Source organism: Triticum urartu, chromosome 4A (assembly GCF_056163025.1).
Source record: "Triticum urartu cultivar PI428250 chromosome 4A, HENAU_Tu73, whole genome shotgun sequence".
Lineage (NCBI taxonomy): Eukaryota > Viridiplantae > Streptophyta > Magnoliopsida > Poales > Poaceae > Triticum > Triticum urartu.
This window is the reverse complement of record NC_141876.1, coordinates 608126057-608138813: the sequence shown is the minus strand read 5'-3', so window position 1 is coordinate 608138813 and position 12757 is coordinate 608126057. Positions and strand designations below refer to the sequence as shown.

Here is a 12757-nt window from a genome sequence, read left to right as displayed (position 1 = left end):
CTGATGCCTCACCCTTTGTGTATCATCAGGGAGCTGACACTGCATATCTGCTGCTCTACGTCGACGACATCATCCTCACGTCGTCCGGCCCCGATCTCCTTCAGCAGCTGACTGCTCGTCTTCGTGATGAGTTCGCCCTCAAGGACTTGGGGCCCCTGCACTACTTTCTCGGCATCGAGGTGATCTGCCGGGCTGACGGTTTCTTTCTGCATCAGCAGAAGTATGCCCACGAGCTCCTTGAGCGTGCCGGTATGCTTAACTGCAAGCCGGCGCCCACCCCCGTCGACACAAAGGCGAATGTCTCTGCTCTGGAGGGGTCTCTCGCGTCCGATGGAGCATTTTATCGCTCTATCGTCGGTGCTTTACAGTACTTGACGCTGACTCGCCCCGACCTGCAGTACGTTGTTTAGCAGGTGTGCCTCCATATGCACGCCCCGCGTGACTCTCACTGGACTCTGGTGAAGCGTATTCTCCATTAGATACGCGGCACCATGTCCTTGTGACTCACCCTGACGGCCTCCGCCTCCATCGACCTTGTGGCCTACTCGGATGCTGACTGGGCTGGCTGCCCTGACACGCGACGCTCTACGTCAGGCTACTGCGTCTACTCTGGTGTCCCGCTCCAGCGCCGAGGCAGAGTATCACGCCATGGCTAATGCTGTGGCCGAGTGCTCTTGGATACGTCAGCTGCTCCAGGAGTTGCTTTGTGATGTTCACAAGGCCACTCTTGTCTACTGCGATAACGTCAGCGCGGTCTACCTCTCCGCCAACCCGGTACACCATCAACGGACGAAGCATATTGAGCTCGATATTCACTTCGTGCGCGAGCAGGTTGCCCTTGGCCGTGTTCGGGTTCTCCATGTGCCGACGACGCAACAGTTTGCTGATGTGATGACTAAGGGATTGCCTACTCCCATCTTCAAGGAGTTTCGGTCCAGTCACTGTGTCTCCGGTGACGCTTCGACTGCGGGGGGTGTTGAGTATATATTTTATATATGCATGCACCAGCACCCCAATCAATAGATCGTATTGCAAATTATCTGTCTACGCCTCCAAGAGAAGCAATGCCCATGATGTAAATGAAAGCCACAGTCATTGGAATAGGCGACCACACACACTTCCATGTCGCGAAGGCGGGGGCAGGGGGGTGTGGTTGTTGATCACGATCGAGAGCGATGATGTCATGAGCTCCTTTGGGACCTCAATAAAGCTCGGAAACATTGCCCATGACAACATCGAGCACGTGGAGCATGCGATTATTTGATGCCTTCCTCGTTGCCGGCCCTAAGAATAGGTTAGGCTTGATGCCCTTGAAAATTCCAAACCGACCAAGTCACTATGATAATGGTCTCCATCTTTCACTGTTGGTTCGTCACTGGCCGTATATATAGTTAATGGTATCGCCTGCAAAGCTAGTTCGTCATTTGGCATATATACAATGTTATCACCTGCAAATTAAGTAAGCGTAGCGGCATGTCACATTAACGGCGGCCGGCCGTATCTTTGGTCAGAAGCGGTGAAATACATACATCGTCGGAATGCACGAAGCGGCCATGTGACCATGTCATGTGTGCCTGCCTTCTCCAGCTTGTGGAGACGTTGACAGCTTAATCTGTTGAGTTCTTTTGCGTGACATCTTAATGGGTTCCTGTCCTAGCTATAAAATGGATCTAGCAAGCTGTCCGTGGCAACAACCAACAGACAATTCACTCATTTGAGGGAGCGACAGAGTTAGGGGTCGGACGAGATGGCTGCTGACTGCGGGAGCAGGGAGGAGATGTGGAGCCTGGCCAGCGCCACCGCGCTCGTCACCGGCGGCAGCAAAGGAATAGGGTATATCATATGTTCACAGTTCACACATGCACGAATGCCTCTCTTCTGCTCTTCATTCTACAAACGCAGTTAGTAGTCTTCTTTACATGTTACTCCGGCCCTCATCTTAAGTTGTCCTCGAATAGACATGCCATCGTGGAGGAGCTTGCTAGGTTTGGGGCTAGGGTGCACACCTGCTCCCGGAACGCGGCGGAGCTGGAGGAGTGCCACCGGCAGTGGGAGGAGAAGAACCTCCAGGTCACCGTCTCTGTCTGTGATGTGTCCATAGGTGCCGACAGGGAGAGGCTTATGGAAACGGTCCGACAAACCTTCGACTCCAAGCTCGACATACTAGTAAGTTACATTCTATGTATGGAAGTTAAACATGCCATGTACTCACTCCGTCCCATGATATAAGATTGTTGTGCAAGCTAAAACAGCTCGCAAAACGATCTTATATTGTGGGATTGGGGGAGTAAGTTCTATATTTGACGCCTCGACGCGACGTTATGATGAGTTAGTAAAATCTCCCTTCATCCAATTAATATAGGTGAACAATGCGGCACAATTGTTCTACAAGCCCACTGTTGGATGTACAGGAGAGGAATACTCGAATCTGATGAACTCCAACTTGGAGTCAACCTTCCATCTCAGCCAACTCACACACCCTCTTCTCCTACACGCTTCCATTGCCGGAGGAGGCAGCATCTTAAACATGTCCTCTATAGGAGGCTCAATCGGCTTTGCAGGCTACACAATTTATGCTACCACAAAAGGTATCTACATGTGTACTGAATTGCCAAATATACAATAATGACATTTGTTTTTATACAATCATCCGAACAAAGTGCGTCCATCGTTTTATGAATTTTAAAATATTACTTGGTACCTAAAATTAATTGAATCTTCTTTTTGGATGGTTGTATTTCTCCTTTATTATTTAGGTGCAATACACCAGCTTACGAGGAGTTTGGCCACCGAGTGGGGCCCCGACAAGATTCGTGTGAATGCCATCGCCCCAGGTTTTATCACAACCGATATGATTAAAGATGTAAGTAGCCCCTAGCATGCATTTTCCTTGTTTAAACAGCAATATATGAAATTTAAACCATATTTCATAGATATTTTATGAGATAATAAGTCGCTTTATATTGGGAGGGAAAAATTAAAATATTCCAAACGATGTATTATTTGCACCAAAATAGCCATCTCTTAATAGACCGAAACAAGTGCTAGCGCTATTTTCACTATGATACAAGAGTAAGAGCTTGTCAGATTTATATTGCAAATCGCTAATTCACAGACAAAAAAACTGTATAGCATAGCTTGTTCTGTAATCTCTCCAACCAAGAAATTAGAAGCCTTTTTTTCAAACTGCTAGCAATTTTTACATCCTTTTAAAATTAAATGTGGATAACAATTGGTTATTGTCGATTCATAGATTGATACCGAGTTTATGAAGAAAGAGCACTTGAAGACCCCGCTGGGACGGAGCGGCAAGCCGGTGGAGATCGCCACAGCAGTGTCATTCCTATGCATGCTGGCAGCTTCTTTTATCACCGGCCAAGTCATTTGCATCGATGGTGGTCGAACTATTAGTTCTTAACTATCAATTCCCCCGAATCAGGACTGGACCGCTTTATAAGCTCTTGATTACTTGGAAAATACATCCATAGGAGAGTGGAGCAAAAATAAATAAAAACTAAGTAAATTATGCCAACTAATAAGTGGCATCATTGTGGACACCTTGGCACATTTCACGGGACAAAGTACGTATGAATGTGCAAATTTTGGCCTCATTTGTACTGAATATATGAGTCATGCTGGTTTTGGTACGAATATGGATGGGGGGCTACTATTCAGTTAGAGTTGTAAAATATATTATTATAATAAGCAATTCGACCACCCAATATTTTTCCGTGACCGAACTGAACCACCCAACGTACGGGCAGCATATACCTACACACCCAAAGGTGATAAGATATTGGATCATGCAAGCACGTGGGCCTTGTTCCTCAGCTTAACGCCCCTTCAAAAGGGTTTTTGTTTGCTATGTGAATGTCTTGCTAGAAGATATAATTTTCTGAAATTGAGTTTTAATATCTTTTAGGTGTTTACGAAACTCATCCATAAATTTATTTATCTGTACAATTTCTAACGAATCAAGAAATCCTCTTGTTCCAGTATAAATAGTAGCTATTTTCTCTTCCACCGAGAGAGGATTTGCCCGAGACTATTTAAGCAATTCCCTTAATCATCGAGCCCCTGCCAATTGATTATATCTTGTTTTATCAAGAGCAGAGGCGAATTGTGCAAAGGCTTGTAACTCTACGAATTGAGCTAGTTCCAATTAAGATTTGTCAGCTGCTTGTGTCATGGCTTTAATCTGAGCCGCGGACCCTATAGTTGAAACAAAAATACCCACATTAATAGCGGGTCGAATTCCAGCGACGAAGAGATCCGCAGATAAGAATATTTGTTCATCTATAGTGGAGATTACATTAGTACGAATATAGACAGATATGTTTGCAGATTGAGTCTCAACTATTAGTAAAGCGGTGATACTTCCTTCGTCTAAGAGAGAATTTAATTTAGCGGCTCCTTTTAAAAGATGTGAATGCAAATAAAAAAACATTCTCTGGATAAGCCTCACGACCGGAAGGTCTTCTTAAAAGGGACATTTGCCGATAAGGTTGTGCCTCTTTGGAGAGATCATCATAAATTATTAAAGTACATGGTTCGTGGTACATAAATTACTCAACCAGGGCTACTCCTGTATAAGGAGTGATATTGTAATGTAGTAGCTGAACCCACCGGAAATCCGTTGATGCTCCCGGGAGCACGCACTCCTGCACGCGATATATTTTAAAGTATGAAAAAATTCCTAACAAAAAATTGGCGTATACATCTCGACATTATATGTGTGCTAGTCAAGTTTCAGAGAAGACCTGCATCTTTTGTGGCTTGTGTAAAAAAGACAAAAGAATGTCTTGTGAAAAGCATATTTTAGCGCCGGATTTTGTCTTTTTCACACGCGACGCATAATCTTTTGACAATACCTACATAAGCACATATTAAACTTTGCCCTTTTTATTGAGAATTGTATTTGTAGCTATTGCTGTTTTAGAGCGGCCATTGATTGAAGCTGGACTGATTACTTGTGTGCTGTGAACAGCGAGATCAGCGGTGTATTTAAGGACGACAGAGTTTGTTTTTTGTGCACCTAGGGACATTGCACCCCCGGTGCACCCATGATCAAAACTTAGCAAAACATTTACAAAAAATCTGAAACTTTCTGTATGTGACTATGACCAAATGTTTTCGGTGCTTGCAAAATTTGGTGGGGAAATGAGATCAGGGGAGCTTTGTAAAAAAAATTATGCTGAAAACATGTGAACAGTGACTTCGGTGCAGAGCAAACTTTGACGTTTTTGGTGACCAAACTTTGCCAGCTTCTAAAACATTTGCTCATAATCACCACTGTTTCAATTTTTTTTTCAAATTTACTGTTTGTTGTGTGGGTGCACCCAAGTTGGGTGCAGAGTGCAGCCAGTACTTTTCCTGCACGACAAGTATAGTGCTCGGGGCAAGCAGGTAAAGATTTGCACAACCCAGCGACTCGACTAGGCCAACCCTCACACAAAATTTAGTATATAGTTAAACTTGTCGATCATGATCAATAATAGCTCCCGCAAAAAAAAAAGATCAAGAAATAGCTTCTTTTGTTTTTGCGTGGATCAACTAATAATTAATGATCAAGGCATCGAGAGCATTATATGGCAGTACTGCGCAGGTAGCGAACAGTGACCTCGGGGAGACATTCCACAATAGTGCCTACATAGCGGACGCAGAGTTTCTGCTCCCGGTCTCATCTGCACCTCCTCTCAAAAAAAAAATCAAAAAAAATACTAGAAAAATTTAAAATATTCTAATTTTTTGGGTGGTAGATAATTTGATGCGTGAGGTCCGCTCCAAATTTCAACGCATTTGAACATCTGAGCAGCTCTCGGCAAAAAAGACAAAATCGGGGTCGGTAAAAATGTTTACTGTTCACGCACTGTTCTGACCTGATTTGTGTTTTTTGCCGAGAGTTGCTCAGATGTCCGAATGAGTTGAAATTTAGAGCGAACCTCACGCATCAAATTATCTACCACCCACAAAATATTGGATTTTTTGAATTTTTCTAGTATTTATTTTGATATTTTTTCTGAGTGGGAGCAGATGAGCCTGGACACCGAGTTGGATTTCCGCTACATAGCTGCATATTCTTGCATATCTTTTAAATTTAACAAAACGTCCATACGAACGTACTTCAAGTTGGAAATAACACTACTCATTCGGCAATATGATATAGGAATGCAAATTCGCAATTATTTTCTGAAATACAACAAGAACAAAGCTAGGCTGCGCTGCCACATGCATCTCAGTCGCACACCTCCGACACGAAGGACAGCTTCCCGCGGGAGACATCGAACGTGAACCGCGTATTGACCTGCTGTGCGGCGCCAATCACCGTCCGGCGGTACCCACGGCCCGCGACCATGAACCGAGCATTCATGCCGTGCACCTCAAACAGCCGATTGGATGTGAACCACAGCTCGGCGCCGCCCTCAAAGTGAAACGCCATGTTGGGGAGTTGCTCTTTCACCGATTTGTACATCCAGTCAAACCAAAGCGGGCCGCCCGGTGGCCCCTTCACCGGGTCCGACCCTAGCTCCTTCATACGCGCCACCAATGCTTTTTCCACGACAAGGTATATCGGCTCTGCGAAATGTGTGATGGTCTCTGCTGGGTTGATGCTGCAGCTGTGGCCGACGAAGACACGCTTGTCGATCTTGAGACGCTTGTACCCTAGGGTGATGCCGACAAGGTTGAGGTGGTAGCCTGAGACGCCGGGATGTATGACGAGGTTGGTCGTATGGGCATGCGGTGGAGGGCTTGGGACGTCCGCGCCAAGCAAGAGGGAGCCATGGGGATTGTGCACGGTGGGCATGGGGAGGCAGTAGGAGAACCTCCCGCTGGCGTGCCCACCAAGTTGTGTCAGGAGCGAGAGCGGCAGGTGGCTCACCCCGCCAAGGGTGTTGTCGTTGTGGAACCCGGTGGACGAGTGTGCGCAACCAAACACAACACGAGGAACAGACTCCCTGATCGCGCCCGATCGGCCGGTGCGGAGGTGGAAGGTGTCGCGCGAGAGGTACCCGGTGACCGAAGAGAAGTGGAAGGAGCAGCCGTGAGCCGTCTTCCTGTAGGGTGTGGTGCAAACAGGATCGTTGTTGTGGACGCCGTGGAATGTGGGCGACGCGCTTGGTGAGAAGAGGTTGCCGACCTGCGGCGGCGACGGGTGGCACGGCTCGCACATCACCCACGATGTGCTGATTTCGGTGTCGAGGCCGAGGACCTTCAGCCTAGTGCCTTCCCCGGTGCCGAGCGACACAAACACGCCGTAAGCATACCGGGCCGATGTTGAAATCGGCAGACGCAGGTCCTCGGTGGTGTAGGCCGAGCCATTGCTGGCATGCTCGTCAGGGACTGCCCGACCAAGGGCGACTAGCTGGAAGCTTAGGCCGGTCGTGTTGCTCGGGTTCGCCCATGCGAGCGCAAAGCTCAGGAAGAAAACTCGGAGAAGAAGTCTTGAAAGTAATTTGAACATGGCTGCTTATTTTTGTGCTTCTTATTCCTCGATGGACTGGCACCCTTTTATATTGGATGTTCTTGTATAGATTTTCTTCTTGGATGCCACTCCATTAAATGGGACGAAGTTGTTCTCAAGGATTTTGCTAGTATCCTCAACATGGATGCGTTTCATTTATGGGGCTAGAATGCCTTTTGTTGGTCTATAAATTTAATGTGATCTTCGCATCTCGGAACATGGATTCATTTCATTTATAGGCTAGAATGCCTTTCGTTGATCTATATACAAATTTAATGTGATCTTCACATTCTTGAATATGGATTCATTTCATTTAGAGGCTAGAATGCCTTTTGTTGTCTATAAATTTAAAGTGATCTTCGCATTAATGGAGTGATATCGAAGAAGGAACTAGTGACTTCAATTCAAAAAATACATCTATCATCTCCAAAAACAAATAAAGGCATTGGTCAAGGATATCCAGTTCTCTGTATATGGTTGTTGCAGTCTTAAAATGTACAGAGCGACTCTTATTCTGATTTTTTTAGTGATTGATTTGAGATTAGGGTTCCACCGTTGAACTGAGATTATGTTTTTCAGCGTGAAACTAAGATTATTTTTGGGTTACCTCCCATGAACAATGGAAAACAGGGTTGACAAATTGGGCCGAGATAGCCCATGATCTTACACAAACATTTATTTCACATGCTCTAGAGATAGTTCACAAAAAAAGAAAACATGCTCTAGAGATAAACACCAAACATGCTATTTAATAGACGTGTTTTGTGGCAAATTATTTAATACTAGATGTTAAAACAGGCTGGAAATAAGTAGGTCTAGTACCTATATTATTGGGATTGTTGGTGTGCATTTCGTGAGAAATGAAAATTCATGATGAGATGACAAGTTCAGATTATTAGACCACATAATTTTTAGAAACTTAATTTTGGTTTGCAAAATATGTAAGTTGTAATTCTCCTGAAATATGGCCTTGTGCTACGGTTGTCAATGCACTTCATCTCATCACTGAGACACTGATCATGGTTGTATTTTTACCTTTAGCTATTTAGGGCAGAGCTATTCACGCCTGGAAGATATAATGATCCTTGTGGTGACGATCGCGATGTTTATACTCCCTCCGTTCCATATTACCCGTCGCTGATTTAATACAAGTTGTACTAAATCAGCGACGGGTAATATGGAACGGAGGGAGTAGTTACCAAGTTTCTCATGCGGTCAAAAAAGTTTCTCGTACAGTCTGTAATCAACTTAGATAACCAAGTGTCTCTCTTATAAATAATTTATACAGCACCTCGTGTCTGTCTTATAAGGTTGTAATTTCATACTGAGGGCTCATTCGGTTTGGAGGAAATTAAAACGTATGAATTAGGAGAGGAATTGACTTGCCTCGTTCCTACGCGCAAAATGAGTTTTGAGTGGATGTGTAGTTTCCTTCAAAAACATAGGAAATGAGTAGTATTCCTAGAAATTCCTGTACGCATTTCCTACAAACCGAATCCATATATAGGAAATTTCCTTCGGAATCCTTGTTCCTATGTTTTTCCTATGAAAATCCTCCAAACCAAATGAGGCCTGAATGACAATGTGATGGCTATCGTGTGTCTTAAATTATTTATGCCTACAAGGTAGTAGACACTGGTGTGGGGGGGAGTGATGCATGTATACAGCACCTCAAAGGCACTCGCAATAAATGCATTTGAAAGGACAATATCAACAATAGGCGAAATGACCCTATAAAGAGAGGTTGTCCAGCAGTAGAGTATATAGTGGTCTATGTGTAGATTCATGTGCACATATCAGCCTCACAGGAAACAAAGCATCCACTTCCACTATAACCAATAAGTGAAGCAAATAATTGCCATGCACTGCTTAGCACACAAACCCATAAATTATGACAGGAAGGGATATGAAAGAGTGAGACGGTGAAGGGAAGGATTCTAATTTCTAACACACATAAGCAGATCAGGAACATGAGCAATTCAACAACAAAAGGCAACATCGGTTAATTAACCGCCTGTACTGGTTGTGATTGTCAGCTCAGATATGAGCTAGTGAAACCAGCAATGACCAAGTTATTTCCCTGTAGAATAACACTACATAAGAAACTGACAACTTGGAGCTTTAATTTCTATCTACTTGTCATCTAACCAGCAGCGGTATCAGGTTAACGGTGTGCTGTTTCAATATCCGCATCGAATGGTGGACTGGTGGTGGTTCACATCTAGCAGATCATGTCGTCAAAAGGGAGCAAATTCAGCATATTGCAGATCATATACAAGTACAGATTATCAATATGGATAGCCTCTAGACACATCAGCAACCTCTCGGGCATTAAACCCTCGGCACCTAAGACCTACCACAAAAGGAAAAAAGAACAGAAAAATAATCTGAACACAATAGACAGCAAAGCAAAGCAAGTGGGGAAAACCAATACCAAGCAAATATGAACAGCAGCAAGATGACCAAACAAGTATGTCTTCCGCCAAACTCGAGAATGCCTAAATAAATAGGACATCATAGCAGATATGCCCGGTGGGGGGTGCCAGTAGCAAACGGCCGCGCACCAGATGTTACAGTATCCCAATTGAGGTTCAGTACTGACAGGTGACAGCAGAGTGTTCCCATGGATTTCACTCCAGGTTTCAGCAGACAATAACAATTCCAGTAAGAGTTGCTACATACAGTCCATCTAGCGGAAGAGATGAAAAAAGATCTGTGTGGAGGAAAGTAGCTTTGCAATTTGAGGAGTGCAGGAGCAAACAATATGCAGGTTCAGATCTATGTGCTAAAAATGCAACTTAGCCAGGGATCAAGTCAAGTGCACACTAGTGCTGTACTACTCTTCTGATGCAGATTGTCAGATTACATGCAAGTGCAACCAAGATGCTCGGGTTAGAGCACAAATTCTTCAGGCAGCATATAATACATGCGTATATCAACAACAGGCAAAATGGACGTATAAAGAGTGATTGTCCAGCAGTAGAGTATCGGGTGGTCTATGTGCAGTTTCATGTGCACATCTCAGCCTCACAGGAAACAGAGCATCCATTATAACTAAGAGGTGAAGCACCTAATTGCCATGTATTGCTTAGCACACAAACCCTATCAATTATGAGAAGGGCTATCCAAGTGTGAGATGGTAAAGGAAGGATTCTAACACGTATAAGCAGCCCAGGAACATGAGCAATTCAACAACAAGAGGCATCAGCAAACAAAAGACTAATAAAGTTCAAAATAGAAAGATGAATTAATGGAAAGAGAGACAAAAAATGGAAACCAATCTTAGGCCTTGGCCCAACTAGGAAACGGCATTGCTCCTGTTGGGCGCCTTTTGGGCCAGCCCACGCGTTTATGGATTTGGAAAAAGTTCATCGATTTTGATAAACTGTTCACGGATTTAAAAAATTCGCAGATTTCCAGAAAAGGTTCACTAAAAAAATTGCAAAAAAAAGTTTGAGAAATTGAAAAGGATTCACAAAATTGAGAAAAAGGTCATGAATTTTTTAAAAAAAGTTCAGGCATGTGAAAAAACAGAAAAAAAAATAAAGTAAAAAATCCAGAATAAAACAGAACAACACCCAGTTTAAAAAAAGATGAAAAAAAATTGGCCTAAAAGTTCACGAAGTTACATTTGCCAGATAACAAAAGAAAAATAAAGCTAGTTGCCATAGCAAGTAACCTTTTACCCGGTTGGTTACTAGAATCTGAAGTGAACCTTCAGGGTTGGAGTTCGAATCTCCTCCCAAGGTGCATATTTTCTGAAGGTTAAAAGGAAAAGGAAAAAAAGTTGATTTTGAAGATTAAAAGCAAAGGGGAAAAAAGCTGAGGACGCCAAATAGGGTTCTGGTATGCCATGTACACCGGGCCATGTATATATGGTACGTACACAGGCCGCCTGTCGGAACGGGCGGCATATTTTGAAAAAAGACCATGTTCGACGAGATTTTGTCGCGCGAAGTATCTATGAGCGCGGAAAGTTTTTATAATGTTTTTTCTAACTATTCTCTTAGAATCACAGGAGGAACAAATTTGATGGTGTTTTGCATGTGCACGTAAATGGGAAAGCTTCTCCGTGCCTACGTGTATCTAGCTAAAGCTCACAAGATGGCCATTACTGTTTCACTAACTTTTTTTTTCTAGTGTGGACTAAAGAATCAGAAACGGATGCATGCATACATTGCATGTTAACTAGCAGGCTTAATCATGGATATATAATTAAATATTACGGCCAATGTTTCAACCTGACACGATACTAGTTCAAAAGCCACGCTCTAGCTCACCGCATAGATATAATTTGTACGTGTCTCAGCTGGTCCACCGTATAGTCATAGGCTGATTAGGCACAGATTAGTGGACTGGTCAATGGTTGGGATAAGCATGCACGAGCTGCCACCGTGGGAAGAGATAAGCACCGCTCCACGCTTCTCGCTAACGAGGCGCTCGCCCAACTGAAAATCGGCGGCGTGCTACCTTGCCGCAGGGATCGCAAGCAACCCTAGCCGCCTGCCTATATAAAGGCACAGATCCTTCACGCAGGGAGAGACGGAGAGACGGCACAAGGCCGCCGCCCTTCACAACGCACACACCCATCCATCAGGAGATTCATCCATTCGTCGCCGGTGCTACATCCATCCGTCGCCGGCGCACTCACCAGCCACCAAGCACGCATCCATCCAACTCATCAGCCAGCCATCACGCCCATCCATCTAACACACGGCAAACCCTTCACAAAACACCAAACGCAAAACGCATCTTGCAGGAACCACAGCCGCAACGGAGACCACCGGCCATCCGTACAAGGGCGGCAAGGACTTCGGCGACATGAACACCAAGCTCACGTTCCCGAAGGGTGAGATTTTGATCTAATACATCTATTTCCTTCTGTCTCCTCTCTAGCATGCATGCGCTACGAGGAAAATATGTGCCGGTCACCGGAGATGACCCTCGTGTGATCCCATCGCCGCCGCCGGAGATGACGGCTCCGAAACAGCAAACTGCACCGACACCGCCGGAGATTGTCTACGCCAAGCCTTTTATTTTCAGGTGTCATGTTCTTAGCTGGAGATGACTCAGGAGCTGCCGGAGCTCGCCAACTACGCGGCTCAACCGCTAGCCCCGGCGCTCTACCATGGCGGCCTTCATGGCGCTCGGCGAATAGCCCACGGTGTACAGGTCGCGACGCACAGATTGCGACGAACAGGGCCACTGTGAACAGGTTCACGACAAAGGATACACAGGCGTACAGGTTTTGCATCACGTTCTTGGAGGAGACAGCATGGCGGAACCGGAGCTCGC

At 44.9% G+C, this 12757-nt stretch overlaps 2 protein-coding genes across 2 annotated transcripts; one reads left to right on the top strand and one right to left on the bottom strand.

Moving 5' to 3' along the window:
- Positions 1–1747: 1747 nt before the first annotated feature.
- LOC147977271 (noroxomaritidine/norcraugsodine reductase-like) lies at positions 1748–3418 on the top strand. The gene is made up of 5 exons (XM_087519233.1): positions 1748–1833; positions 1959–2166; positions 2363–2588; positions 2757–2863; positions 3254–3418. Exons 1-5 carry the CDS (start codon positions 1748–1750, stop codon positions 3416–3418), a joined length of 792 nt encoding a protein of 263 aa, XP_087375359.1.
- A 2649-nt stretch (positions 3419–6067) lies between these two features.
- On the bottom strand, positions 6068–7500 carry LOC147977270 (aspartic proteinase nepenthesin-2-like). The gene has a single exon (XM_087519232.1). It carries the CDS (start codon positions 7460–7462, stop codon positions 6236–6238), a length of 1227 nt encoding a protein of 408 aa, XP_087375358.1. The 5' UTR covers positions 7463–7500; the 3' UTR covers positions 6068–6235.
- Between the last annotated feature and the right edge of the window lie 5257 nt (positions 7501–12757).

Excerpts from the sequence above, each read along its gene's own strand:
- LOC147977270 (XM_087519232.1), bottom strand. The coding sequence starts at position 7,462 with ATGTTCAAATTACTTTCAAGACTTCTTCTCCGAGTTTTCTTCCTGAGC.
- LOC147977271 (XM_087519233.1), top strand. The coding sequence starts at position 1,748 with ATGGCTGCTGACTGCGGGAGCAGGGAGGAGATGTGGAGCCTGGCCAGC. Across the intron at positions 1,834-1,958 it reads GGCGGCAGCAAAGGAATAGG|ACATGCCATCGTGGAGGAGC; the intron begins GTATATCATATG and ends GTCCTCGAATAG. Across the intron at positions 2,167-2,362 it reads ACTCCAAGCTCGACATACTA|GTGAACAATGCGGCACAATT; the intron begins GTAAGTTACATT and ends CAATTAATATAG.